At 37.1% G+C, this 27,767-nt stretch overlaps 1 protein-coding gene across 1 annotated transcript; it reads left to right on the forward strand.

The window, feature by feature from the left end:
- Positions 1-27,402, forward strand: LOC149420409 (U6 small nuclear RNA (adenine-(43)-N(6))-methyltransferase). The gene is made up of 7 exons (XM_089636688.1): positions 1-244; positions 369-582; positions 3,416-3,556; positions 12,081-12,225; positions 21,211-21,327; positions 23,567-23,733; positions 25,953-27,402. Exons 1-7 carry the CDS (start codon positions 158-160, stop codon positions 26,744-26,746), a joined length of 1,665 nt encoding a protein of 554 aa, XP_089492814.1. The 5' UTR covers positions 1-157; the 3' UTR covers positions 26,747-27,402.
- Positions 27,403-27,767: the final 365 nt, after the last annotated feature.

Below are 27,767 nucleotides of genomic sequence, written 5' to 3' on the forward strand. Positions count from 1 at the left end.
CGTTGTCAGTCAGAAATTGTTATTTTTTATGTATTAATAAATTTATAAACATTACTAAGAGTGAAATTGTTTAAAATAGTATGTTTTCTTAAATTATTTACTTGGAATACAAACGCCTTGACTGCTATATTTATCCAATTTCGACGAATCACTCATTATGCATCCTAGAAATATGTACAAGGTCCCTCCAGATTTTTCAAAGTTGGCTATAAATTATCCGGAGTTCTTGAAAATATCTACGATCGTATGTATTCTATTCATGTATCCTCTCCATCTAATATATGATAATATATTTAACTATTATTGCGTACACTTCGAAGTTTGTGGTTATGAAATTCAATGCCATATCATCATTTTTTCTGTTCTAGGATCTAAACGGAACTGTCAGGATAAATTTCAAGGAGCCCAATACCCTCCTTGTGCTTACAAAGTGTCTGCTTCACGCAGATTTTGGTTTAGATGTGGATATTCCCTCCGATCGCTTAGTTCCAACAATACCTTTGAGGTTAAACTATTTGCTTTGGTTGGAAGACATTTTGGATGCTGCAGGAAGAAAGGAAAACGTCAGAGGCATTGACATAGGTAAGCCAATATAATTTTGTTGAATTTTAAAGCCTTAGACACATTACACTGTAGCAGGGGTGCTCAAACATGAACTGCTGGCGATCTACCTCAATATTATTAGATTCCGATCGATCGACTCTGAGAGGCTGCAAGTATGTGTGATGCAGGATTGTTGTCTATGTAGGTAGGGTGTATCGTAGCGCAGGTATAAGTGTATATATAGGGACGTTGCATAATTGCATGGCCACGAATTCACATAGAATTTGGAGGAACGACAGAAATTAGTTCACAAAATGCATTTTTTTAGTCAAGGTAGGTGGAGGTCTGCAATAAAAAGTCAATGAAAAAACTTATATTTATTCAAAATCGCAAAAAATGATTCTCCGGTTCTCCGGTTCTTACAAAAAAGAAACGAGTTCTAGTTTCTAAACTTAACTAAATAATGACTTTGGATGTTGAAGCGTTGCACTGCATGTCCTCAGCATACTTTTCATACGATGGTATGTAATTACCGAGTGCTAATCGTAAGCACGATGACATATGTCAATAAATGCTTCCTTCACAACCATTCCATTTTCAAATGGTTTCTTGTGTTTCGCCAGTATATTGAGATATTTTATATGATGCGATCGTTGCAGCTTTTGATTGTTTGGCTTGTCTTGTGAACAAGGTTTGTTCGTTTTTTAAACTAGCTATCAAATCACATACTTTTCGTTTTCTTAATACACTCTGTGGCGGGAAATCCTTTTCATAATTTTTATGAATGGTTTTATAATGCCTCTCTAAGTTCCCAAGCTTAGGTATTGCAACTGACGCACAACAAATGAGACAAATGCACTTATCTTTCACCATACAAAATAAGAATTCTTCTTCCCAATCATTATTAAAATGATACGTTTTACTTCTCTTCACCGCACTCATTTTGTATTATTTATCAACAAACGTCGTACCGCCTTCAAGTTACAACTCGGACTGACTTGGACTGACTGACTACTGACTCCCACTACTCTGCTCCCACGGCGCAGTATATATATCGGCACTCAGTAGAAAGGTCCAGAGACAGTGCATACCCGCGCTCCGCAGCACGTGGAACTTTCTCAGCTCAAAGCGAATACGAAATTTGCCAGCTGTTCCAGAACAATCTGTTCAGTAACTCAGTCCGCTACAAGCTACAAATAAATAATAAAAAAGAAGGCATGAAAAATGGGAAATTTTTCTCGAGATCGACCGGTCGATTGAGCACCCCTGCACTATAGTATGCGAGCTTAAATTGGGCGTTGCATGTACTATTATATGTTGGGCTGACACACTACGCTATAATCTTCTTCAGGAGAGGGGGTCAGATCAATTGGGGCACTGCCGCGGAATCATTTCTTTGCATGGGATCTGTCACTTTGACAGATGATATCTGCATAATTAGGGCAATCTGTAAATTGTTCTCCTGCCGTAGGTAGGAGAGGGGGTCGCATAATTTTCAAATATAGCCTGACTATCAGATTACAGCGCATATCGTCACCACGCTAACACTTATAACATCTTTTAAAGTATGACTGGTCTGTATGGCAAGCAATATGGAGTCATGTAAGACGCTTTAAACTTATATCCTAATCTGTCACTTCCTTATTTGGAATAACGCAATAAATATCCATGGATATCTGAATTATGGAATTTTGAAGTCGATTCCTTGTCGTATTCTTTTTCCCATGTAAAATATTTGTAATTATACTTCCATTCTCGTGTTGTGCACACAATACACAACCTGCCATAAATAAATACAATATGAATTTAAAAATGGTTAATATTTACCATTTTCAAATGGTAAATATTAACCATTGTTTTTAGGCACAGATTATAGAAATTACGCTTCTTTTAACTTAATTACTACAAGAAACAACTAATTTCGTTTGGAGAGATGTTAAAAGATGCATTAAAGTTCTATTTTTATTCAATCAAAATTCAAAATTTCTCTTTTAACCGCTTCTGTGCCAAGAGCGAGTTAACTCGCATTCTTGGCCTGCTGTGCACAGCTACACTTCTACCTACTGGCATTTAAAAGGTTAACCATCCTTTTGCTGCCATTTTGGTTTTTTTAGTATGGATTAATGTTTGTGAACGTTTCGATTCAATCTAAATGCCATAAATTAATTAAATCAAACTTAAAACCCATTTTGTTCATGTAAATAGTTGTTTATTGTAGTAATTGATTAAAAAAAGTTTAATTTCCATAATCTGTGCTGAAAAGTGTGGAGGTTAGGTAAATAATTACCCTGAAATGAAATGATCAAATTATCTCTAAAACTAAAATGAAATGCTTTCATATTTCACATTATAAAGGTGCCTGAAAACTAGCAAGATAAATTAGTCTAATATTGCCCATTATCGAATAATTTGTCTTGCCCGGCCCGGAAAGGTGTTGGCCATCAACATTGCCCTGTCCTGTCAATATTGCTGTGTACCGCAAGAGTATTACTCAAACTTATTCACAGCACAAAAACATGAACTCCTGCAATAACTCCACTAAACTTGAATACACTTAGAAGCAAAATCCCGAAATTATTTATTAATATTATTTTAATCGGGTTCACAGAGATGCACATATTTATTTGTTTTCTTTTGAAAGGAAATAGATTTGGCCCGGCAATATTGTCGTAATATCGGTAGCCAAGTGTTCTCACTGGCAACACATGGCAATAAGCCGACAAGAATAGGCAATACACGAAAATTTTGTGCTAAATTGCCTGACAATATGGAAATCTATATGGCAATACCTTGCCGTAAAAACATGCTTGTTTACGAGCTCCGTAATAAATGCCGCCATCCAATTTGAGTATTTGTATATTGTTTTGGTAAGGTACGGGAGCGTGCTGCATCTACCCACTGTTAGCCGCCAGGAAACTGCAATGGCACATGATGGCCACCGAGGTGGACGAGAACAGTGTGAATATGGCCTTGAAGAATATCAAACAGAATGATCTCCAGAGATTTATTTCAGGTAAGCATATCTTTAACCTTATCTACTCGGCTGTCATATATGTGATCCATCAGCGGCCATCCCCGTATGCGGATATCGCATTTGTGTTCCATGACATTTCACTAAAACAGATATATTGTGTCAAAACGTGCTGCGTCATGGGAGAGATTGCTTTGAAAGGGTCAACTTTTAAAAGGTTAACTCATTCGCCCAAGCCCATAATACAGGGTTTTCCAATAAGAGGTGTTATTTTGAATAGCCCGCTATTTCGGTAGATGTTACTTTTGAAGCTGTCATTTTTTGACATTTGACAAGTAGAAACTACACCATTAATAAAAATGGAACGATACCACGCTTCAACAACGCATTGAAGTTATTAAAATTCACTTCAGTGAATCAAATGCAAATCATCTTGAGTGATGAGGCCCATTTCCACCTCGGTGGCTTCGTCAACAAGCAAAATTGTCGCATCTGGGGCTCGGAAAACCCAAGAGTTATTGTTGAAAAGGCTCTCTATCCTCAACGTGTGACTGTTTGGTGCGGTTTATGGTCCGGCGGAGTCATTGGACCTTACTTTTTCGAAAATGGAGCTGGAGCAACAGTTACGGTGAATGGATTGCGCTATCGAGAGATGATTAATGATTTTTTATGGCCGGAATTGGATGGTATTGATTTGGACAACGTTTACATTCATCAAGACGGCACTACGTGCCACACAAGCAACGAAACCATTGATCTTTTCCGATTGAATATCAAAATAACACCTCTTATTGGAAAACCCTGTATAATGCACTAATAATTCGTTTCTCAAGCACTATATGTGTTAAAAAAATTATTGACTCTCAAAATGTGCGCACATAGTTCATTATAAAAAAATTGTTCATAAACCTTACAGATGTGCACCTACTAAAAAGCACAAATTAGCTTTTTAATCGATAAAAATACTTGCCCAATTTCTTTAGCTCTATTTTAATGAAATATCACTGTGCAACGCTAGAAAATTACTTAGTATAATGACGGTATTAGCTAATGGAAAGTACAACTACTTAGTAAAATAACTGTGTTGATGGAAAGTACAACTAGTAATGGTCAAAATGGAAGACAGCTACTGAACCAGAACATGAACTGGCCTTTTATACTCTCCATTTGTGTCGCACATTCATTACAGATTTACGTTCACTGTTATTTCATAATCTCCGACCTACATTCATTACACCTAGAAAATACAAATTTTCACAAAAAAAAACAGAAAAATAATAATTTTAATTACAGACACTGAAAAGATAATACACACACACCTTTAAATAGAAATGCATTCCATGTAGATTTGAATGAATAACTAATTTCGCCACTGACTTATGCCGGGATCACACGAGGATAATACCGAAGACAAGTGCCCACTCAACCACTGACCGGTCAGTGGTTGAGTGGGCATAGCGCTTGGGTCTCACCCGAGCGTCGCGTGTTCGATTCCTCAGCTGGCTAAGTCCTCCATCACAACACAAGCAACATTTTCGGCTTTCTGTGATGGTAGTAGGAGATTTTCAAACATTGTTGGGTTATTAGTAACCCGGGAATGTTTGTCTATCTTTTAAAAAAAAAAAAAATATATATATATATATAAAAGTGTCCTGTCCCTGCTCTGTGAATGACCTCTACCGCGCAGGGCAGGACAATGGGACAATACAACAATTTTACCGTATTTCAAATGCGGAATGCTGTCAAAATGGATACACAACGATGCTCGTTACTAGTGAGTTCGCGAAAAATATTAACTTATGCCAAGATGTATTGAGGGGTTCTATTTATGTGACATTTTTAAGCCGAAATACAAGATTCGAGCACCGAGAGTCGAGATTCGTACGTGCAGAGTGGCTGGCTATTGTCCTACTGTTTTGTCAAAATGCATTTACACAACGACTACGTGACTGGGCGCAGTGATGGGGGTAAGACACTATCGTGAGGAGATAGCTTGCTCTTCTATCTCTGTGACGGTGTTCTTGGTTCATTGTTCTGTCTTCCAAACTACTGTTCACACAAGGACAGTGGGTCCGGAGCTGGGACAAGACAGTGTTGTACTGTCCTTGTGTGAGTGATCACCGCATTAGTACCTTTTGACTATTAGATCGAGACAGGGTCAATCCGCACCAAATCATCCAGGCCATGTCACCCACCATCTCAGATTTTGATGAAACTTTAAATTTTTAATCCTTCCATATAGATAAGAAAATATACCAAATTTTACCTTCCTATCTCAACTCGTTTTTTTTTTATGGGCAGTTGAAGTTTGGGCAAAATAAGCGTTTTTACATATTCCGAGCACTCCGGAAGAGCTTGTACCTTCAATGAAAAAAAATTGTATCTTTGTCATTTATAGTGCAAATGCAATGAAAATTTTCAATATTATCAAGAAAACTATGCTGATTGCAGAAAAAAATAAATAAACCCTTTACATTTATCTACTTGACTTTAAAAAATTACCAAAAGTAATTTTTTAAGTAATTTTTGGGACGGAAAAGGTACTTTACAAAAAAGCAATATCTCGGGAAGGTACAGTGTTAATGAAGTAATTTTTTTTTTTATTCATATCTACAAATAGCATAAAATCACATACAAAAATAAAATTCATGGCATTTTACTTGCTTCAATAAATAAAATCCATTTTAAACTTTTTTCAAACTTTTTGTAATTTTTTTTTATTCTTATCTACAATAAACATAGTACAACCTAAAAAAATAAAACTCCTGGTATTTTGTGTGCTTCACAGTGTAGAAACGTTTTTAAAATAAGAAATCTTTATCATACAGAATTGTTCTAGGTTTTTTTAAATCTAGATACAAAAATAAATAAAATCCATTTTAAACTTTTTTCAAACTTTTTGTGATTTTTTTTATATCTATTTTTAGTTTGTAATTGGGCAAGTTATAGTTTAGGTATATAGCTAGTAATATAGGTTGAATGAATGGACTAATATCAAAGAAACAGTCCTAGAGACAAGTCACTACATGGAAATGATGTATCTGCAACAAGAACAAGACAGAACATGAAAATTACTATCTGCCTCATCACTAAGTTTGCAGGATACTACATGCTTTGTTTCCTCTGACATGCTTAGTTCTGAGTCAGCTTCAAAGCAGTGATCATCTATATAAATACAGTAGTTGTTTCATGTTATGGTGTACGTTGTTAAAATGTCTCTAATCGAAACAAGTTTAGTTAAATGTAGTGTGGGACAACATAATGGTACTGAATGTCACAAAAAAAGTTATACTAAGTCAGAGAAATTAACGAGTGTGGATTTGTTAAGTGAATTTGAAAAAAAGCTTATTCAACAAAGAAGTTTTGTAGCTACAGACTTGGTTTTCAACATTTGTGAGCACCACAGAATATTTAACTTAAATAAATATGAAACATTTCAAAAAGCTTGTTTTGACCCGTTCTAAAGCCACAAAAGGAAAATTACAAAAACTTTAAGAACAGTATCCTTGGAATTTTCAGAGAACATTAATACCATTCTAAAAGTAACTAATAAAGCAATCCCTGGACAAAAAATTTGTAATGCATGCAGAGCAAAAATTAGTAAGAGCCAAAACCTTAACAATGAAATTGAAGAGCTTAACACTTTTCAAGAAGACATAAGTGAAGTTGAAAATGTTTTAAACAAAGAAATTTTTTTACAAGAAATCAACACTTCTTTAACTGACATTGGAGAATCTCCATTTAAACTACATGCAATACCATCCCACAGTAAGTCTAGTTACGCTAAACGGAAGTTAGATTCTGCTTGTTCAACCTTAAAGAAAAAAGTAAGTAAAGTTTTAGAAAAAGAATTTTCCCCAGTAAAATGTGATGCAAAAATACCAAGATGTATTCAAGAAAAAGCTAATGACATGGACAGGCTTGTTGAGTTGGTTAAAAAAAAATTGGAAACACAAGTTACACGCCGTGAGAGAATTCAGCTTCTAACTCTCGCTCCAACTTCGTGGAGTAGAAAAAAGGTTGCTGAAGAATTCAGTGTTGGTGAATACTCAGTTCGTAAAGCACGAGAGCTACTAAATGAAAATGGTATCATTGCTTTACCTGATCCAAAAAAAGGAAAACCATTAGACCAAGGAACAGTTACTTTGGTTAAAAATTTCTACCAAAACGATGAATTTTCTCGTGTTATGCCAGGGAAAAAAGATAAAGTTTGCATAACCAAAAATGTTTATGAACAAAAAAGACTATTGCTTTGTAACCTGAATGAACTTTATGCTACCTTCAAGTTTGAATACCCTGCTTCAAAAATTGGGATTTCGAAATTTTGTTGGTTGCATCCCAAATGGTGTGTGCCAGTAGGTTCTCCAGGCTCTCATTCTGTCTGCGTTTGTGCAATTCATCAAAATGTAGTGTTGCTTCTTAATGCTTGTGACAGTGAAGAAACGTACAATGATTTAATGGACTACTTAGTGTGCTCAAAGAACAATAGAGACTGTATGCTTCGACATTGTGATAAGTGTTCAACATCTAGTGAAAATCTTAAGAAACATTTGTTAGAAAAATTTGAAGAATGGGACCAAGAAGATGAAATTACATACAGTGCATGGGTAACTACTGATAGAACACAGCAGGTTTCAGTTACAGTTCCCTTTCATGAATATGTAGAACATCTTGTGAAGAGTCTTGTAAAACTTCTTCCTCATTCTTTTATAACAAAGTCTCAATCAAAATATCTCAAAGAGTCCCTAAAAGCACAGCTTCAGATAAATGAAGCTGTTGTGTTATTAGACTTCAGTGAAAACTTCTCCTATGTTATCCAGAATGAAGTCCAGGGTTACCACTGGACGCAAGACAGTTGTTCACTCCACCCAGTGGTAATTTACACTTGTGAAGAGCCTGGCAAAGATCTCACAGTGTCAAGCTTGTGTGTAATTTCAGATGACTTGGAACATGATGTAAGTTTCGTTTACGAAACTCAAAAAATTGTTGCTCAATTTTTAAATCAAAAATTTCCCCAAATTCAAAGTGTTCATTATTTTACTGATGGTTGCGCAGCGCAATATAAAAACTGCAAAAACTTTTTAAATCTGTGTCACCATCAAAAAGACTTCAACTTGAAAGCATGTTGGTCGTTTTTTGCTACGAGTCATGGGAAATCTCCCTGTGATGGAATAGGTGGAACAGTAAAACGTCTTCTAACTAGAGAAAGTTTGCAACTTGGCCCTGGCAACACTATCACAACTGTAGACAAAACTTTTAAGTTTTGTCAGTCGAGAGTAGAAAATATATATTTTTACTTGCTGAGAAAAGAAAGCTTATTCACTTGCAGGCAACAATTACAGCAGCGTTTTTCACAAGCTAAAACAATACCAGGCACTCGAGGTTTCCACTGCTTTGTTCCTCTGTCTGAAAATGAAGTTGGCACAAAAAGGATAAGTTCAGATTCAGATTATGCTTTGATTTTTAACTTCAGTGGGGAACGAAATCGCTCTGAGCAACTAAGTATGGTACAAATTTGTACAAACTCTTATGTAGCTTGCGTATATGACAACCATTGGTTTTTTGGACTTGTGGTTTCCAAAGATGAAGACGAGTGTGATGTATCAATCAAGTTTATGCATCCTTTTGGCCCAGCTCCATCCTTTTACTGGCCACATCAAAAAGAAGATATTTGTTTTGTTCCACTACAAAATATTTTTAATATCGTTGACCCTCCCACAACAAAAGGTTCAGGAAGAGCTTACTACTTTCTTGAAAAAGACGTTCATCATGCTGATCAAAAGTTCAACCATCTTATGGGTCAGATCAAGAATAAAAGTAAAAAATGAACTTGAACATTTATTTGTAAACAATATTATTGTAATGTACTTTCATTTAACCTAATCCTACATTGCCTGTTTTATTTTTATTGTATTTGTTTTTTAAAGAGTCTTATAAATTTATATTGTTATCCATACCAATTTGCCGTAGACTTCTAGTGGCTAAGAAAGAGGAAGGCCCCAGACCATATGTGACTGTCTTCAGACGGTAATGCTTGAGCACCTCCTGCGGCGACTCGCGCCACACTATCTTCTGCAGGTCACGGTCCGCTTCACACACGTTAATCTGGCGGTACATCTTCTCGATGTCAGCCGTCAGTACTACTTGATGTTTCCTGAAATGCAATAGTTGGGTGTATAAGTCCTTTTGTATAACAGGTCCTGTCATCAAGGCGTCATTGAGAGAAATTCCATTTGAAGTTTTGGCGGAGCCGTCAAAAACGACCCTCACTTTAGTAGTAGTGCTTGATTCTTTTGTCACAGCGTGATGAGGTAAAAAATAGGATTCACGATCCCCCTTTGACTGGTCACACACCTCCATATGACCTAATTCCTCATATTCACGCATGAATTGTATATATTGTGTCTTCAATTCGGGATTTGACACAAATTTTCCTTCTAAATTTTTAAATCTTTTTTCAGCAGTGAGCAATGAACTTCCCAGCTGATCAATGCATGCTCGACGCGGTAAACTTACTACGTATCTACCGTCGTCTTGTCTAGTATGAGTACTAGCAAAACTGGCTTCACAAGCCTTTTCTTCATGATTTAGAATCTTAGTGGGATTAATCTCCTCCAATTTCCAAAATTTTTCTATTTGGTGACTTATTTTATTTATAGATAAATTACAACAATCTGATACAGGCCTTTGCTTTGGGTACATGTGGATTGGTCCTGATATGATCCATCCCAGTTGCGTACGTTGAAGTGTTGGTCCCGATTCGAGTTTCAATCTATCGTTGGTTAGGATTTCCCAAAAGCTCTCCGCGCCCAACAGGATGTCGATGGGTGCAGCTATATTGAAGTTCGGGTCAGCTAGCTCCAATCCTCGTGGTAACTTGAAGTCTTTTTTCGCCATTGTCACTTGTGGTAAATTTGTTGTAATCTCCTGTAAAATCAGACATGATATTTCACTTTTATAATCAGTATGAAGCGAATTCATCTCCACTGAAATTCTCTTTTTTATGTGAGTGATGTTATTATGGATCCCAGAAACGGGTTTGTTTATCAATTCACATGGTAAATTTAATTTATTAGCAAATTCTGCTCTCATAAAATTTGACTGGGCCCCTGAATCAATCAGAATGCGGGCTTTAAAAATTTTATTGTTACTACCCACAACTCCTATGTTGGCAGTTGACAATAATATTATTTTTTCTGCTTTATCCGATGCAGAAAAATTCGATACTGAAACCTCGTTATCAGCATCCATATTGGAGGCCTCCCGCAGAGGTACCTCATTGTGTAGTAAGGTGTTGTGATTATCTTTGCCACAACGCCTGCAAGAAAAGGTTGCCTTGCAACTCTGTGCCTGGTGACCCACCTTTAAACATTTAAAACAAGCTTGGATTTGTATTGAAAAGAGTTAAAAAGTTGATCTTGTTATAAAATATTGCTATGGTGTATGCATTCAGGGTAAGGAACAAGGTACATTATTTTGTTGGTGCCTTAAGCTTACATTGCAAGCTTACCAGCATGTTGTAAAGGACCGAATAAGTTTGACTTTTTTTATTTGCAAATACAGTATCTAGATTTTAAAAAACTTGGAACAATTCTGTATGATTAAGATTTCTCATTTTAAAAACGTTTCTACACTGTGAAGCACACAAAATACCAGGAGTTTTATTTTTTTAGGTTGTACTATGTTTATTGTAGATAAGAATAAAAAAAAAATTACAAAAAGTTTGAAAAAAGTTTAAAATGGATTTTATTTATTGAAGCAAGTAAAATGCCATGAATTTTATTTTTGTATGTGATTCTATGCTATTTGTAGATATGAATAAAAAAAAAAATTACTTCATTAACACTGTACCTTCCCGAGATATTGCTTTTTTGTAAAGTACCTTTTCCGTCCCAAAAATTACTTAAAAAATTACTTTTGGTAATTTTTTAAAGTCAAGTAGATAAATGTAAAGGGTTTATTTATTTTTTTCTGCAATCAGCATAGTTTTCTTGATAATATTGAAAATTTTCATTGCATTTCCACTATAAATGACAAAGATACAATTTTTTTTCATTGAAGGTACAAGCTCTTCCGGAGTGCTCGGAATATGTAAAAACGCTTATTTTGCCCAAACTTCAACTGCCCATAAAAAAACAACGAGTTGAGGTAGGAAGGTAAAATTTGGTATATTTTCTTATCTATATGGAAGGATTAAAAATTTAAAGTTTCATCAAAATCTGAGATGGTGGGTGACAAATCCAAAATTTTCTGGATGATTTGGTGCGGATTGACCCGACAGCCAATCGAAATTCATTTTCAGAAATCGTATACGCCGTTCCATTTGTTTTTGATTTGTACTGAAAGACCAAATTTTGAATACTGAAACACGCCCACATAGCATTTCTTGTACATACACTTGGTCTGAAATAATTGTTTAAATTTTATTTTTCATTTATGGACTTATTTTTGTGAAGTGAGTTTTGAGTTTCAATTTGATAATACTAATGTTAAATTCTGTCTGTGCTCAGTTACAAAATAGACCCTTTCTTTTCTTGGAATATTATTAGTGTTTATTTGTTTCCAGTGAAAAAAGTAGTCAATAACACCCAACTTCTCATGCACTGCTTCAAAACCTTTGGTGGATCTTTGGAGGAAGTGGACTTCTGCATGTGCAATCCACCATTCTACTCTTCCATCCACGATATGGATCTGGCTCGCAGTACGGAAAGGTAGGCACTACATATGTAATTATTGGTTTTTCTGTTACTCTTCTGTTCATAGTATGTGAATGAGAAGTGATTTTGTATCACTGCTTTGTCCAGTTACCATTTTACTTTTTATACCTAACCTAACCTATTTTGTGTCACTGCTTTGTCCAGTTACCGTTTTTAATGTCTACTTTTTATACCTAACCTAACCTATTTTGTATCACTGCTTTGTCCAGTTACCATTTTACTTTTTATACCTAACCTAACCTATTTTGTGTCACTGCTTTGTCCAGTTACCGTTTTTAATGTCTATTTTTTATACCTAACCTAATCTAACCTATTTTGTATCACTGCTTTGTCCATTGAAGGTACACCCACCCTGTCCCACCCCGGTATAGGTGACTTATGGTCACCCCTTCGGAGCTCTCGCATGAATCTAATTTTTTTGAATAAACGGCTCTACAATTTATATAAATGAAGCTAGGCCTTCAATGTCCCCGCATACGGTGTTATGAAGCGGTATGCAAGCGCTTACAAGTACTAAACTAAGGACAACACAGAAAAATAAACAACAAAACAATCAAGTTCAAGTGTCAGGCAGATAGTTGGTGGAGGGGACCCACACTCCAGTACCTGTAAACACATAAAAGTAAAGTAAACAATAGAGTGACGGGGGAGTTTCGCCGAACCACGACTGGCAGTCCTGTTGAGAAATTGGTGGTGGTTGGGGCGACTGGTGCAGGTCAGGACTTCCACACCCCTTAGCCGACCACCCGGTGGTGCCCTGAAGATAAGTATTGGAAAAAGAGGGATAAAACCCTAAAGAACCTAGGGGAAAGAAGCGTCAGGAGGTCGGAGGCAGGGTGGAGGTTACCTCAGCCCGCACAGTCACCCCTCTGACCACCAACGCTCATCAGGGGTGGCGCAGGTGATTGGCGGAGTCCCCCGGTAAGAAAGAATAATAAGAAGCTCCAGTCGTGCATGCGGGGACGAGGCCCGTTATCCAACCCCTAATGGGGAAAATAAACAAAACAAAACAGACAACGGAGTTCAGTTCTCGCCTGTAAACTCGTTGCTGTTACTAAAAAAAAAGAAAAGAAAACCGGAAAAAATACATGCAAAAAGAAGAGAAAATAAGAGGAAAAATGAAAAACAATAATCAATCCAAAAAGTGCCACATAAGGGCAACGGTAAATAAGTAAAAACAAAAGTAACGGTGTAAAAATAAGATCTGCATGGTCTGTAGAGAGGACAGTAAGTATTGAATAAGAATAAGAAGTAAGAGAGATAATTAGTAAACACAAATATATAAGAGTGCTTACAGTGTCTGTAAAAAGAAAAACAGTGTGTTATCCTTAGACAGTGAAAAAGAAACATATGAAAAGAAAACAGAAAATAAGAATTAAAAAGTACAAGACAAGTTAATTAAAAAAAAAACAAAAAACAAAATATAAACGAATGGAAATCATCTGCAACAGCTGGTACAGTAAGAAAAAGAAATAAGATAAGAATAGTAAAATAAGAAAAACAGAATAGCATATACAATAATGAAAGAGTTGTAAAAGAATAAGTCATGGAGCAGGAGCAGTACACCGGGGGTTCCCAATTATTACACTAGTCAACGACTCTAAGCACAGGCCATCTCTCAACCCAGATCCTAGTAAACTTCCTCAAACATTCGAAATTCACACTGTTAGAAACAAGATCGGTGTTCCACACCGGTCTAATGGGGACATTCAGACCTTCTATCATTTCGTCTCTGGCATCCTTCAAAATCTCACAATGCCACAGAATGTGCTCGGCCGACTGGTAATTATTGCCACAAGCGCAATTGGGGTGGGTGGACAGGGCAAGGCTGTGAAGCCTTCCCCTGAATTCCCCATGTCCTGAAAGGAGCTGCGTAACGTGATGGTCCAGTTTGAGGAAGGCCCCTTCCATTCTGAGTTTAACTGAAGGGAAGAAGGAGAAGGTCCATCTTCCCTTGCTCGACCTATCCCAACGGACCTGCCACTCTTTGAGCGACAGGTCCCTCATCGTTCGGAGCAGTCCTGGGAGAGTTCCTGGTCCACCCGGTGTCAGAACGACACCAAGGTGGTTTGCCGGGGATCCTCGGATTAATCGCTGCTTCGCTAACACTTCCCTAATCTCTAGATCAATTGGTAGTACACCAGCCAAAATTGGCAAAGCGTCCGAGGCGACGGTTCGATATGCCCCAGATAGTGCCAGCAGGGGAGTGCGTTGACCCCTATTGAGAGCTAGAAGTATTAAGCAGTTATCCAGGCGGTGCTCCCAAACAGAGGCAGCATATGAGACTTGCGCAACATATACCCCCCTGTAGAGAGCGTGCAGAGCCGGTCTGCGAAGTCCCCACTCAGCCGTGGAGATTCTTCTTAGCTTCAGGAAAAGCGCCTGAGCCCTGCTGGATACATCTTTGACATGAGCCAGAAAGGAGGACGATCGATCTAGAGTGACACCTAAGTATTTGACGTTATCCACAAATTTGATATTAGTGTCTCCCATACGGATGGTAGGGTTTCTTTCCTTACTGAAAGAACCCTTCATCAGGAGACCCATTGTCTTCTGGGGAGCGAAGGTCATTTTATTCCTCTCCCCCCATTTAAGGAGGGTGTCTAAACCTTCACCAGCCTTACGTTCAACTTCTCTTCTACTGTCCCCAGAGACAAGAAACATTTTATCGTCCGCATAGTCGATCATGATACATCCTTCAGGCAAGGGTAACCTAGAGGAGTCATCGAAGGTTATATTCCAAAATTCAGGACCTAGGTTGGAGCCTTGAGGGCACCCCATATCGACTTCGCGTTCAATAACGGTGTCGCCATGAGATATAATGATGGTGCGGCCCGATAAGTAATTGTCCACCGATTTAAATAAAAGTTTTGGGCAGTTCCTATTTTTAACCTTGATGCGTATCATGTCCCACCACGCGTAGTCGAAGGCACTGATAGTGATATCGAGGAAGATTGCAACTACATACCTCTTAGTACAAACCTTCACCCAATTAAGCGCAAACGACATGGCGTGCACGGTGGATCTACCGGGGACGAAGCCAAATTGAAGATCGCTGGACGGGGAGAGTGATTGTCGTAGTCTATGCCGGATAAGTTTTTCCAGGATCTTGCCAAGCACTGGAAGTAAGGTAATGGGCCGATAGGCCTTGACATCAGTTAGTGGCTTGCCGTTCCCCTTAGGTATGACCCTGAGCACGCCTCTCTTCCATTCAGAAGGGAAAACTCCTCTTCTCAAACACGTTTCCATCACTTGGAAGAGTTCCTCCCTAGCGTGGATCCAGACTTGCTTCGCTATCACACCGTTGAGTCTGTCATGCCCTGGTGCCTTCCTAGGACCCAAACCCTTAATTATTGAATCAATTTCTGCTCTAGTGACTGGAATGACTCTATCCTCTTGGGCGAGGTCTCTAGGTGGAAGCCGTGCCAGGTGTCTTACCTGTTTATGGTGGTCACTTTCCCCAATTACTGATTCTACAGGAACTAACTTGCCCAAAAGTGTGTTGAGAGTAGAGGCCACGTCTATCGTCTCAGCGTTCCTACCTTCTGTGATCCCAATGAGACTAGACAAATACCGATCCGATCCTTTTCCGGATTTTTCAATTGCGCTGTGGATTTCCCACGGGTTGGCGTTGCCCACATTATTAACCCAATTATGCCAGGCAGCTCGTTTCGCAGAAAGTACAGCGTGTTTAAAGGTCGCCCTGGTAATGCTTTGTCCTGCTACTGCTTTGTCCAGTTACCGTTCTTAATATCTACTTTTTATACCTAACCTAAACAAACCTATTTTGTATCACTGCTTTGTCCAATTACCGTTTTTAAGGCCAAGTGTAATAGGTACCTTGTTCAGAATGAAACTACAACAATGCCCCCCAGCGGAGGAACTAGGTTTTACTAGCCATTTAAAGACAGTTCTGTACTTAAAAAGTTCTGTTGAAATTCGTAAGATGTCACTAAAACAATGTCATGACACAAGTAAAAATAAATTACTACTAAATTGCTACTTATAAATTCACATATTAATTTATAAGTAGCATGTGATAAAAAAAAATTAAAAGTTATAAAAATATGGGATTCGAACCCGGGTCCTGCATAACGAGTGTCGAACGCTCTGCCTCTAGACCGCGGTCATTACGTATTCGACCAAAATATCATATAGTCAAAATATCTAAAAGTCGCAGCACGAGAGCATTTTATCACTTTAAAAAAAAATTGTTATTAAAAAAATCACAAAAGAAAATTTAAAAAAATTAAAAGTTATAAAAATATGGGATTCGAACCCGGGTCCTGCATAACGAGTGTCGAACGCTCTGCCCCTAGACCGCGGTTATTACGTATTCGACCAAAATATCATATAGTCAAAATATCTAAAAGTCGCAGCACGAGAGCATTTTAGCACTTAAAAAAAATATATTATTAAAAAAATCACAAAAACCACCATCAATTCTGAATTATTATTTTTTTTGACAAAACATATTTATGCTGTAACTTGAAAACCTATACCCATATATTCAAACGTAGCTACACTTTTTGAGAGGTGATGTTGCTTGGCTGAAGGTAAGTGGGTAAGGGAAGGAGATGGGGAAGAGGAAGGTGAGGAAGTACCTGGCTATTCAGATCTAGTCACTAAACACGGCTAAAGCCATTTGGAGCAACGTTTCAATTCTGAATGGTTGTCTTACACCAAGGCGATACTGGGAGTATCTTCCACTCTGGAACGTGCTGCATATATAGTATTTATTATTTTAATTAATCAATTGTGAAATAACACAAATCAATCAAATAAAATTTATTTGCGTACACCGGGTTCGAACCCGCGACCTTCGGAATGGGAGTCCAAAGCCTTACCACCGGACTACGCCGGCCGTCAAATGCACGCATTTTGTTTTCTAAGGCCACAAAATGTGTTCGTGTTTTTATCGGAGGAGACCGGCCTTTACAAATACATGGAGAAACGCCATCGGGCCCAAAATTCGCTTGTATTCAACAAATCGCATCTGGAACGAAACTGACAAATATTCAACTTGACTAATTTAAACAATTAGTTTGAAAGCTTGTTGATATTGATATCCAAAATACTCATCATATCGCAATGTCTGTGGTGGTACTCACTTTCATGTATGAGGTGTATGAACCTATACCCATATATTCAAACGTAGCGACACTTTTTGAGAGATGAGGTTTGTTTGAGTTGCCTTTATGAGCGTTGACTCACACATGCATCATAATCACGTGGCACTAGTAATTACGCTTGCTCGCTTGGACTTTCAAAATACTCTAGCCACAACATATGGCAGTCAGGTTATTTGTGTTTGGTCTTTTCATTCATGTTTTTTGAGAATAATTTACAAAAACAATAATAAATCGATATAGGACCGCTGACCTTCTGTCTCTTGATATGGCCGGACTCAACAGGATGACGACCTCCGTGACGTCGCGGGTTACAATCTTGGCGTGCACGAGTACCAACCTACATTTTATTTTAATAATTTGTGTTATTTCACAATGTACATAAGTATTATATTTGCGGCATTTTCCAGAGCGTTAGATACTGTCAGTATCGCCCTGATGAAAGACCACAAATCATTATTTAAATTTAGACCGCAGAACGGGTATTATTTATTGAATAAGTGAATCTACCTGGCTATTCAGATTTGGTCACCAAACACGGCTAAAGCCATTTCAAGCAACGTTTCAATTCTGAATGGTGGTCTTACACCAGGCGATACTGAGAGTATCTTTCACTATGGAACGTACCGCGAATATACCATACGTATATTAATTCATTAATTGTGAATAACACAAATTAACCAAATAAAATTTACTTGCCCACTCCGGGATTCGATCCCGCAAACTTCGAGTCGAGAGTTTTACAGTATAGTGTACAGAATAGCATAACCTAAGTCAGTGGCCGTTTGGCTTGAATAACTGAAACCGATTTATACGTTGAATATTGGCTTATGGACATGGGAAGAGTCGATAGCGAACTCATGCTAACACATACTCACATACCTAATAGGTTAGATTTTTTTTTCTCTTTTTCTTTACAATACCCAAGACTCCCACCATGATAGCGCCATCTGTTGGGATATTTAAAAGAAGCTTTTAGTTCGATGTTGTACCATATTAAAAATTTCAAATAGGCGCCATCGGACCTCCTATATTAATAGTAATTTAAAAATCTAAGTGTTCTTTCTTAAATTGTAGTATAAAAAATATTAAATTAACTTTAAAAATGGAAAAATATAATACCAATAATTTATCATTTAGTTTTGTTAAATAAACGTATCCAAAGTTTTATAATCTGCATTTTAAAAACAAGTACAATTAGTGTTTATGAAAAAATTAAACTACGAACCTATTTTATTTATTTTTTAGTTTTTTTTTTTCGTACGTTTAAAGAAAACCCCTTAAGGTATTTTTTGACGATATTCAGCCTTTAATAGTATTTTTTTAAACGCACGTATTACGGTCTGAAAAAGGTCATATTTTTGATTTGATTTTGATAATTACTAAGCCTATGTTAAAATTGGTCTACATGAATCCTGGTGATCACAGTTTGTAATTTTTCATAGGCACCTCTTTTGGATGACAAAAACATCTTTGGCGTTTACTGAGTTTCCCCAAAAAACTATTCCGTATTTTATCATTGAGTATACGTATCCATAGTATGCGGTGATTACTGACTCGATGTATAAGATATTTTTAAGGGTGCCTAGAACAAAAGAAAAGCTACTGATTTTTGTTACAACTTTAGATACATTTCTTTCCAGTTTATATTTGCATCTAGTTGTATTCCCAGCAGTGAACATGTTTGGGAATGTTCGATATGATTGTTATTAAAGTTAACATTTATGTTTATAGGTGTAGCTTGTAATGGACAAAATTTTAGAAGTTCAGTTTTGTTTGTGTTAAGCGACAGATTTTGTGATAACAGCCAGTTTGCTATTGATTGACAAGTCTCGTTAACATGTTTATTAAACTCGTCAACGTCTCCAGTACATTCAAATAACAGAGCAGTGTCATCAGCAAACATTGAACATTCTGTGCCAGCAATTATTGGAAGTTCGTATATGTACACAAGGAAGAGGAGAGGCCCAAGAATGCTTCCTTGTGGCACGCCCTTGTTTATGGTTCTCCATTGTAATTCTACCATGTGTTGCATTAAGATAATTTAATTATAAAATAAGTACAGTGGTGCCTCACACAACGAACTTAATTCGTTCCAGGAGCAAGTTCGTTATGCGAAAAGTTCGTTATGTGAAACGCGTTTTCCCATAACAATACATGTTAAAAAAAATAATTCGTTCTGTAGCATAAAATATGGTAAGATGACATAAAAAAAAGATAAATTTTTTGTTATTATTTTTATTTAGATACATCTAAAAACATAATGAAAAAAACACACATTTTTTAATTTTAAGAAATAATCGAATCTTGCACATCTTCATCCATTTTCCGCCGATGGTGCAGTGAAAAACCTGTCCAAAGTCGTTTGTTTCTCTCTTTTCTTCAACATCTGCCGGAAATAACGGACAATAGTATCGGAGTACAGGTCGTTGATCCTGTTTGCTTCAGCGGAATCCGGATAGTGGGCATTGGTAAACTCCTGAACTGCTTTCCATTTGACCAGGATGTTCTTGATGTCAGCAGTTGGAATTGGTTGATTGTTTGATTGTTGCTCCTCATTATCAGATGACGCTTCCCTTTGAGCATTGTCCTGTTGTTGGGCCAGAAGTGTTTGGAGCTCTTCAGTTGTCAGCTCTTCTTTGTGTTCCTCAATAAGCTCCTCTACATCATCATCCTTTGATCTTGAGGTCTCCGCTGGCATTAGACGAAATCATAAGGGTAAGTCTGTCCTTCATGTCTTTGTGTCCTGGCAATTTCTTCTCTTCTTTTGTAATGAATGTTCTGCTTGGCATTCTTTTCCAGAAAAGACCCGTTTCATCGGCATTGAACACTTGTTGTGGGCAGTATCCTTCATCCATAATAAATTTTTGAAAATTAATAGAGAACTTTTCTGCTTCTTTTTTATCAGCACTGCCAGCCTCACCATGCATATTAACGCTGTGGATTCCATACCTTTTCTTAAATCTAAAAAACCACCCCCTGCTGGCTTTGAAATCTTCTTTATTATCTTGATTGCTGCTACTTCCAGGGATGTTTTTCTTTAGATCTTCATAAATTATCTTGGCCTTGTAACAGATAATATCTTGGGTTGTTACGTCACCTTTCACCTGCCTGTCCTTAATCCAAATCGCTAATAGCCTCTCCATTTCCTCGTGGATTGAAGATCTATGTTTTTCATTAAATAGTTTTGATACTCCTTTGGCTACTTTGGCTGATTTTATTGCATCCTTGTTTTTCAAAATGGTGAAAATGGTGGTCTTGTTGAGGCCAAACTCTTTGACGAGGTCACACTGTTTTACCCCACATTCACTCCTTCTAATTATTTCCTGTTTCATTTCAAGAGAAATCACCTTTCTGCTTTTTTTAGAACCCATCATATAAAAAAAATGTTGAGTTTATCTTAAAAGGACGACTGCCGTGATACGTGTGCGATTTAATTCGTAATGAAGAACGATTGCTGCGATACGTGCGTAAGTTAAGCGTACTACGCAGTGACTAACGAGTCTAACGACTGCCTGCGCGGGAGGATGCAATTAATCGGCAGTGATCGTAGAAGATCGGGCGACTTCGTTGTGTGAAGCGAAGTTCGTTGTATGAATCGTGAAATGAACGAAAAGGAAGTTCGTTGTGTGCAGCATTCGCTGTGCGAGGCGTTCGTTGTGTGAGGCACCACTGTATATAAAAACACACGCATATTTGAATGCAACCTTGTCTCCAAGTTTCAAAGCAATCGGCGAAGAACTTTTGTAGATTTAGGATTTTGAACAAACGAACATTAACATTTTTATTTATATAGATCATGAAAGTTATCCTGAATTATGTTGTTTTTGATGAAAATGTTTTATTCCAGGCCTCCCCCGCGCACGGCTCGCACGGGCTCACTGAAGGAGATTGTGACGGAAGGAGGTGAAGTTGCTTTTGTCACTAAGCTCATACAAGAGAGCTTGATACTGAAGAATAAAATTAGGTATGTAAACATCGTAGAATTTGCTCTATTCTAGAACCCTGTTTCCAGAAACATCGCGTTTGATTTTAGAATGTTTTTTGAAAATCACTTTTTCTTATTTAACTTTTTATTTGCTTTCCTTTTAAATAAAAGACATATGTTTTAACTTCTTGATCGCTGACACCAAATTTTCGCCATCCGCCAGCTGATCTATTTTCGTAATACTCACTTATTTTCTAAAAATTATGTTTTTATACATTGTACCTTCTTACCAGATAATGATAATCTACGGTTCCATAATAACTCCTCAAAATGACAATTCAACACATCTGTAAAAATACGTTTATAAATATTTAACCTAGTTTTTGTTTCATCACTTTTCCTAATTTTATAAAGCAGGGTACTCACCTAGAGTGTAGCATGTAATGTATCTGATACTGTATCAATCTGCAAGTGGGTACGACTCGTTCACGGTAACCGCGTATCCAGCTACGACCTCCCGGATCCGCCTTTAGTGCTCGCTATGATGCTCGCAGTGAAACCGCCGTCGGCGGGTCACTGCGAGCACACTGCGCTCCACCCGCGAGTGGCTCGCAGTAGACTCGTGCCTACGTACTCACTTGATACAGTATCAGATACGTTACAGGTTACACGGTTAGGTGAGTACCCTGCTTAACACTTTTTATAGGTGTGTTGAATTGTCATTTTGAGGTGTTATCCGGTCACCATCTACCATAAGGTGATTTCCCCAGAATAGCTAATTATATTCAGAGAAATGTTATTTTGAAAATATCCCGAAGATGTGGGCGCACAAAAGGTTAAGACTAAAAGGAAACATATTTATGACTTATTGAAATTTATTCTCATTTTAATAGTGATAAAGGGAACCATGGAAAATTTACTGGATAATTGAAATTAATTGATTGGTTAATTTAAAAAAGTGTTGTTAATATTTTTTGTTCATTTGTACGTTTTCCCCACTGACGTTGGAAGAGATAGACTTGTCTTAAGTTGAAATCCAGGTATCATTTCGACAAGCTGGACTCAAACCAAGTGACCATATTTTTGGCAAAACGTTTTGAGTAATCTACGACATCAGTCGTACATTGAACGCCGAAGAGCACACATTAAAATAACCAGACCCTGCGCAGAAAAGTAAAGTTTGTTAAGGCGATGCCATACGTGGTAATTCAAAATCATGTGTTTTTGGTTTGAAAATTTGGTCGCCTAGAAATGTTTCAGATGCTTTAATTAAATACTGCGAGTAGAAAACATCTTGGCGGCCTTTGAAATAATCGAGTATTTTTTTAGATAAGTCCTTTTATAAGTCCAGAAAAAATAATGTAAAGGCCTATGAAAACTGCTTTAAAGTTCAAAATCTCCTACTTGCGAACCCATTTTCGGTTATGATTTTATTGTATAATGTGGAAAATTAAGTTATTTATAAAATAAGTGGGAATTTAAACCTTATCGCCATCTACGTAAGGGTTGTTATTGATAGCGGCTCAATTTAAAATATTACACGACTAGTGCATCGCCTTAAAGTCAGTCAACGGTTTGCAGCGCAGTCCATTGTGGGACTTTTCTACACAGAATGTGAATGTTTGTTCTTGAACGAATTGCCGCCTGGTGTAGCGACGCTAAAATTGAATGCGTCGGGTAAAATATAAGTCATTTGTAATAGTGTGACAAACAAGCTTTTGTTTACCCGATTTGGGATATTTAAGTTTTTTACAAAGCCAGTAATTTGCGCTCCATTTTAAAAAGAATTAGTACTTCGTAAACAGATTTTATTTTCGCGCACTAAATGGTGATACATATTACAATGCGAGGTGCTTGTATACTGTTATTATTGATAAATCACTGTCAGGGACTTCCCCACACCACTCCCCCTGCTCTGTGTCACTTGGTTTGTTCCCCTCGCTCTTATGGGTAGCTCTGTCTATCCTTGCTCTGTGGTTTTCCCAAACCTAATAAAAAAAGACCTCAAGAGTTATCAAGGAGAAAACGGCCTTATCTTTGTCCTCAATTTGTTATTTCGATATAATTGTTAGTTCAATTATATTATGTAATCAATAAGTTAATTTGCAACTTAGTTTTTAACCTTTTTACCATATTCCTGATTTTTATAGGATAACGGTTGTACATGGCACTTTTTATGACCTTCATACAAGTGTGCATAGCGCTGAGAGCTTGTTTTATTTATATATGTGCCTGTACAGGCCAAGAGGATAATGGGAGTACCTTGTTTTTTCCACAGGATTTACACTACGATGCTGGGACATAAAAGTTCGTTAAAGCCCCTCCTACGAATACTTAAGGATCGAGGAATAAAGCAAGTGGCGCAGACGGTGTTCTCTCAAGGCAGGACTACTCGCTGGGGCTTAGCTTGGTCCTTTATGGAATCTTCCAATGTACTCAACAGTGGTAAGTCAACAACTGAATACAAATTAATCCTTTGGTTAAAACACTTTTAATGCTGTTTTCTATATATTATGTATACAGTAGAACCCCGTTAATTCGAAAAAACGCGTAATTCGAAATTTTCGCCAAAAAAATTTCCGCAGAAAATTTTTTTCATACATTTTTTTTTTTCAATTCGAAATCCGTTAATTCGTAATTCGACATTTATTTTTGTCCGCACACGAAAATTTGTTTGTGTAATTCGAAAAAAATTGATTTTTGCGAAAATAAATCATAATATTTCGTAAATCTGAATCTAAAAGTCAGCCGTGGCGGTAAAACGCCGAAAAATGTATTTTTACGTGGTTATACATCGTCCTAATTAGTATTATGTAGCATAGGCTTTATTTAAAACCTATAAAGTGAGATAAACATTACCATTTTGCAGCCAAATCGACGTTTCTTACCAAGTTCGTGTGTAATTCTTAGTTTAAATCTCCCGCCAATGTCACCTGCTAGTTCCTAATGCATCCTTCAGGCGGCGCCAGTAGTGGGGACGCCATCAATGATGCTATAATTTCGTGTTTCATTTAATGAAACACGAAATTATAGCATCATTGATGGCGTCCCCACTACTGGCGCCGCCTGAAGGATGCATTAGGAACTAGCAGGTGACATTGGCGGGAGATTTAAACTAAGAATTACACACGAACTTGGTAAGAAACGTCGATTTGGCTGCAAAATGGTAATGTTTATCTCACTTTATAGGTTTTAAATAAAGCTAAGTACATAATATAAGTTTTATTGTAAGGTAAAACTTTTTCATTATTATTTTGTAAATCTGAATCGATTTACACTGGAATGTCGTACTTTTTCAAATTTATTTCGAATATCCGAGTTTGAAGGGCCGAGAAAATACGTTTAACGCGGATATATGTCATAGTTTTACGAGTTTACACCAAATATCTAAATTTAATAGGTCAGCCGCGACGAAACTCGGCCGCGAAATTTTGATTTACGCGTAAATGTATTGTATATTTACAAATTTAATTCGAATATTTGAATTTAAATGGCCCGCTGCGACGGAAATCGGCCGCGAAATCTCGATTTACGCGTAAATATATCGTATTTTTACGAATTTATTTCGAATATCTGAATTTTAAAGGGCCCGCCGCGACGGAAATCGGACGCGAAATTTCAATTTACGCGGAAATATATCGTATTATTATTAACTTTACTTCGAATATCCGAGTTAAAAAATACGGCGCGACGGAAATCGGTCGAAAAATTTCGATTCACGCCGAAATATGACATGTTTTTACGAATTTCCTTCAAATATTTGAACTTAAAAGGCCGGCCGCGACGAAAAACTGCCGATAAAATTCGATTTACGCGGAAATATATCATATTTTTACGAATTTACATCAAACATCTGAATTTAAAGAGTCGGCCGCGACGGAAATCGGCCGTGCATTCTCGATTTACACGGAAATATATCGTATTTTTGCGATTTTATTTCGAATAACTGAATTTAAAGAGCCGGCCGCAAAGGAATACGGCGCGAATTCTCGTTTTACGCGGAAATATATCTTATTTTTACGAATTTAAATTCAGATATTTGAAATAAAGGGCCGGCCGCGACCGATAATTACCGCGAAATCTCGATTTACGCGGAAATATATCCTATTTTTACGAATATCTCAATTTAAAGGGTAGACCGCGACCGAAATCGGCAGCGAAATCTCGATTTACGCGTAAATTTATAGCGTTTTTACGAATTTATTGCGAATAACTGAATTTAAAGGGCCCGCCGCTACGGTAATCGGCCGCGAAAATAAAGAAATAATTGGTATTAATACGAATTTACAACTAAAATACCACCCGGATTTGAAGAAATCGATTTTCGGCGTATTTTTTTTTTCATAAAATTTCGAATTACGTGGGAAGTTGTTAATTCGAAATTTGATTTTTGATGTCCCGTGGATTTCGAATTAACGAGGTTCTACTGTAATCCAATAGCCCTGTTCCTGTCATTCGAGGCAGTTCCCAACCAACAAATAATTTATTTAAGTCATTTCAAACATGTGTACTTCTGGTAAGTTTTTAGATTCTCACGGCCAAAAGCATTTTTATTGTTTGTTTTTGGGGTGTTATGCCCTATATATATTTATATGTACTTCTTCTTAGTACATCTCATCAATATGGTGCCGATGGCATGTAAAATTATGTTATTTCTTTTGCAGGTCCCCCTCCAAAGAAGAACACTAAAGGCAAATGCATGAGCTTCGTTGTACCACCAATAGTAGGGATAGACTACAAAGTGAAGGAGATTACATTTAAATTATTGCAAATATTCAAAGAATTGCAACTACAATGGAAACTTCTACAGCAAAAGGACGTCATTTCAACACTCGAAGTTAAAGCAACCAAAAACACCTGGTCCAATCAACGGAAACTCAGAAGAGAACAGATGTTTAAAGTACAACAAGATTCAAAAAATTGTGGAATTGACGCAAAGCCGAAAGAAGTGCTCTCTCCTGAAGATAATGTCAATATTTGCAGAAAACAAGACGGCCAAATCCTTTCCCCGCAAAATACAAACTTATTTTATACTGACAACAGTGCAATTGATACGAAAACTAACCAATTAAAACGCAAGAACGAAGACTGTTTAGATTCTAATAAAAATAATGTATTATGTTCACCCAGCAAAAAATGCAAAATTGGTGAAAGCGCAAATGAATTAATACCGGTAAAAAGATATGATAAAGATACGGAAATATCTTCTGGCAGTAATAAAACAGAATCTACATTAGTTGCTGAATCTAGTCACTCTCCTTCCAAGGATGTTATAGTTGCACCTGCAGCGGGTTGTTCTTACGATCCAGTACCAGATAACCCTGACTATCTGACGGCTGCGGTGAGCGTGCGGAATAACGAGGACTACATCGTGCTGGAGATAGGTTACGTCAGCGGAGAGGCGGGGAAAGACGGAGTTCATCAAATTGTGCAGTATATAAAAAACAATTGGAAGTAGGTGATTAAAAGCAAATTAAAATATCAACATTGCAGCTAACTCTTCAAAATGACATTTGAAATTCAACATTAACTGCTGCTTGCACCAAATAAACTGAGCAACCAGTTTAAATGTTAAATTTCAGTTTCACCAATGCAAATGAGCATAATTTTCGCTTAACCTCTCTTTCTCAAATATTAATTGTTTTATGTGAATACCGCATGTTCCAAATGTTCCCTGCTAACTGGAGCCAGTGAGACTATTGCATGTCCAGTTGGAGGGCTGAAGTGGAGGAGAAGGAGATGGAAATAGGAAGGTGGGGAAGTTTTCTATTCAGATCTAGTCTTTCACCAAACACGGCTAAAGTTTCTGAATTGTGGTCTTTCACCAGGGTGATATTGATAGAATCTACTATGCTGGAACGTGCCGCATGTATACTATATTATATGATTTAAATGTGAAATATGTTACACAATTGAATTACATAAAATTTACATGAGCACGCCGGCATTCGAATCCACAACCTTCGAATTCGTAGTCGTGGATCTTACCCCTCAGCCACAGAAGCCGTTTACTAACGACGAAGCCATCCACGTTAACTAGTTAAGATAATAACTATTTTGAGAATGATGAATAAAAAGTACCTATGTATTGTTTTAATTCCTGTGATAAAAATATTAAACCGTCTTAAATAAAAATAAATCAACGGTGTTTTATTTCATAATTATTTCAAACGTGCATCTTGGATATATAAGAACTATTTTTAAAACAATGCATTGTGTTGCTAGGCTGCAGTTTTTCACCCTGGCAACTCAACTTAAATGCTATTAATAATTATTATTTTGGTAGCCATGGTAGCGTTCTTTTGATGGTTGTCAATTTTGACAAAATACCTACACTCATTATTTTTTGTCCTGTAACTGTAAAAAGGATTTAATTACTAAATTATTGTGCAATGTCGGTCCCAAGATTACCAATGGTGCCAGGCCTATCCTTCAATTCTAATGTAATATTCACACTATTTTTATTTTTTTATTTTGGT

The sequence above is a fragment of the Hesperophylax consimilis genome, chromosome 10 (assembly GCF_061612785.1).
Source record: "Hesperophylax consimilis isolate HC1 chromosome 10, BYU_Hcon_1.0, whole genome shotgun sequence".
Taxonomy (NCBI): domain Eukaryota; kingdom Metazoa; phylum Arthropoda; class Insecta; order Trichoptera; family Limnephilidae; genus Hesperophylax; species Hesperophylax consimilis.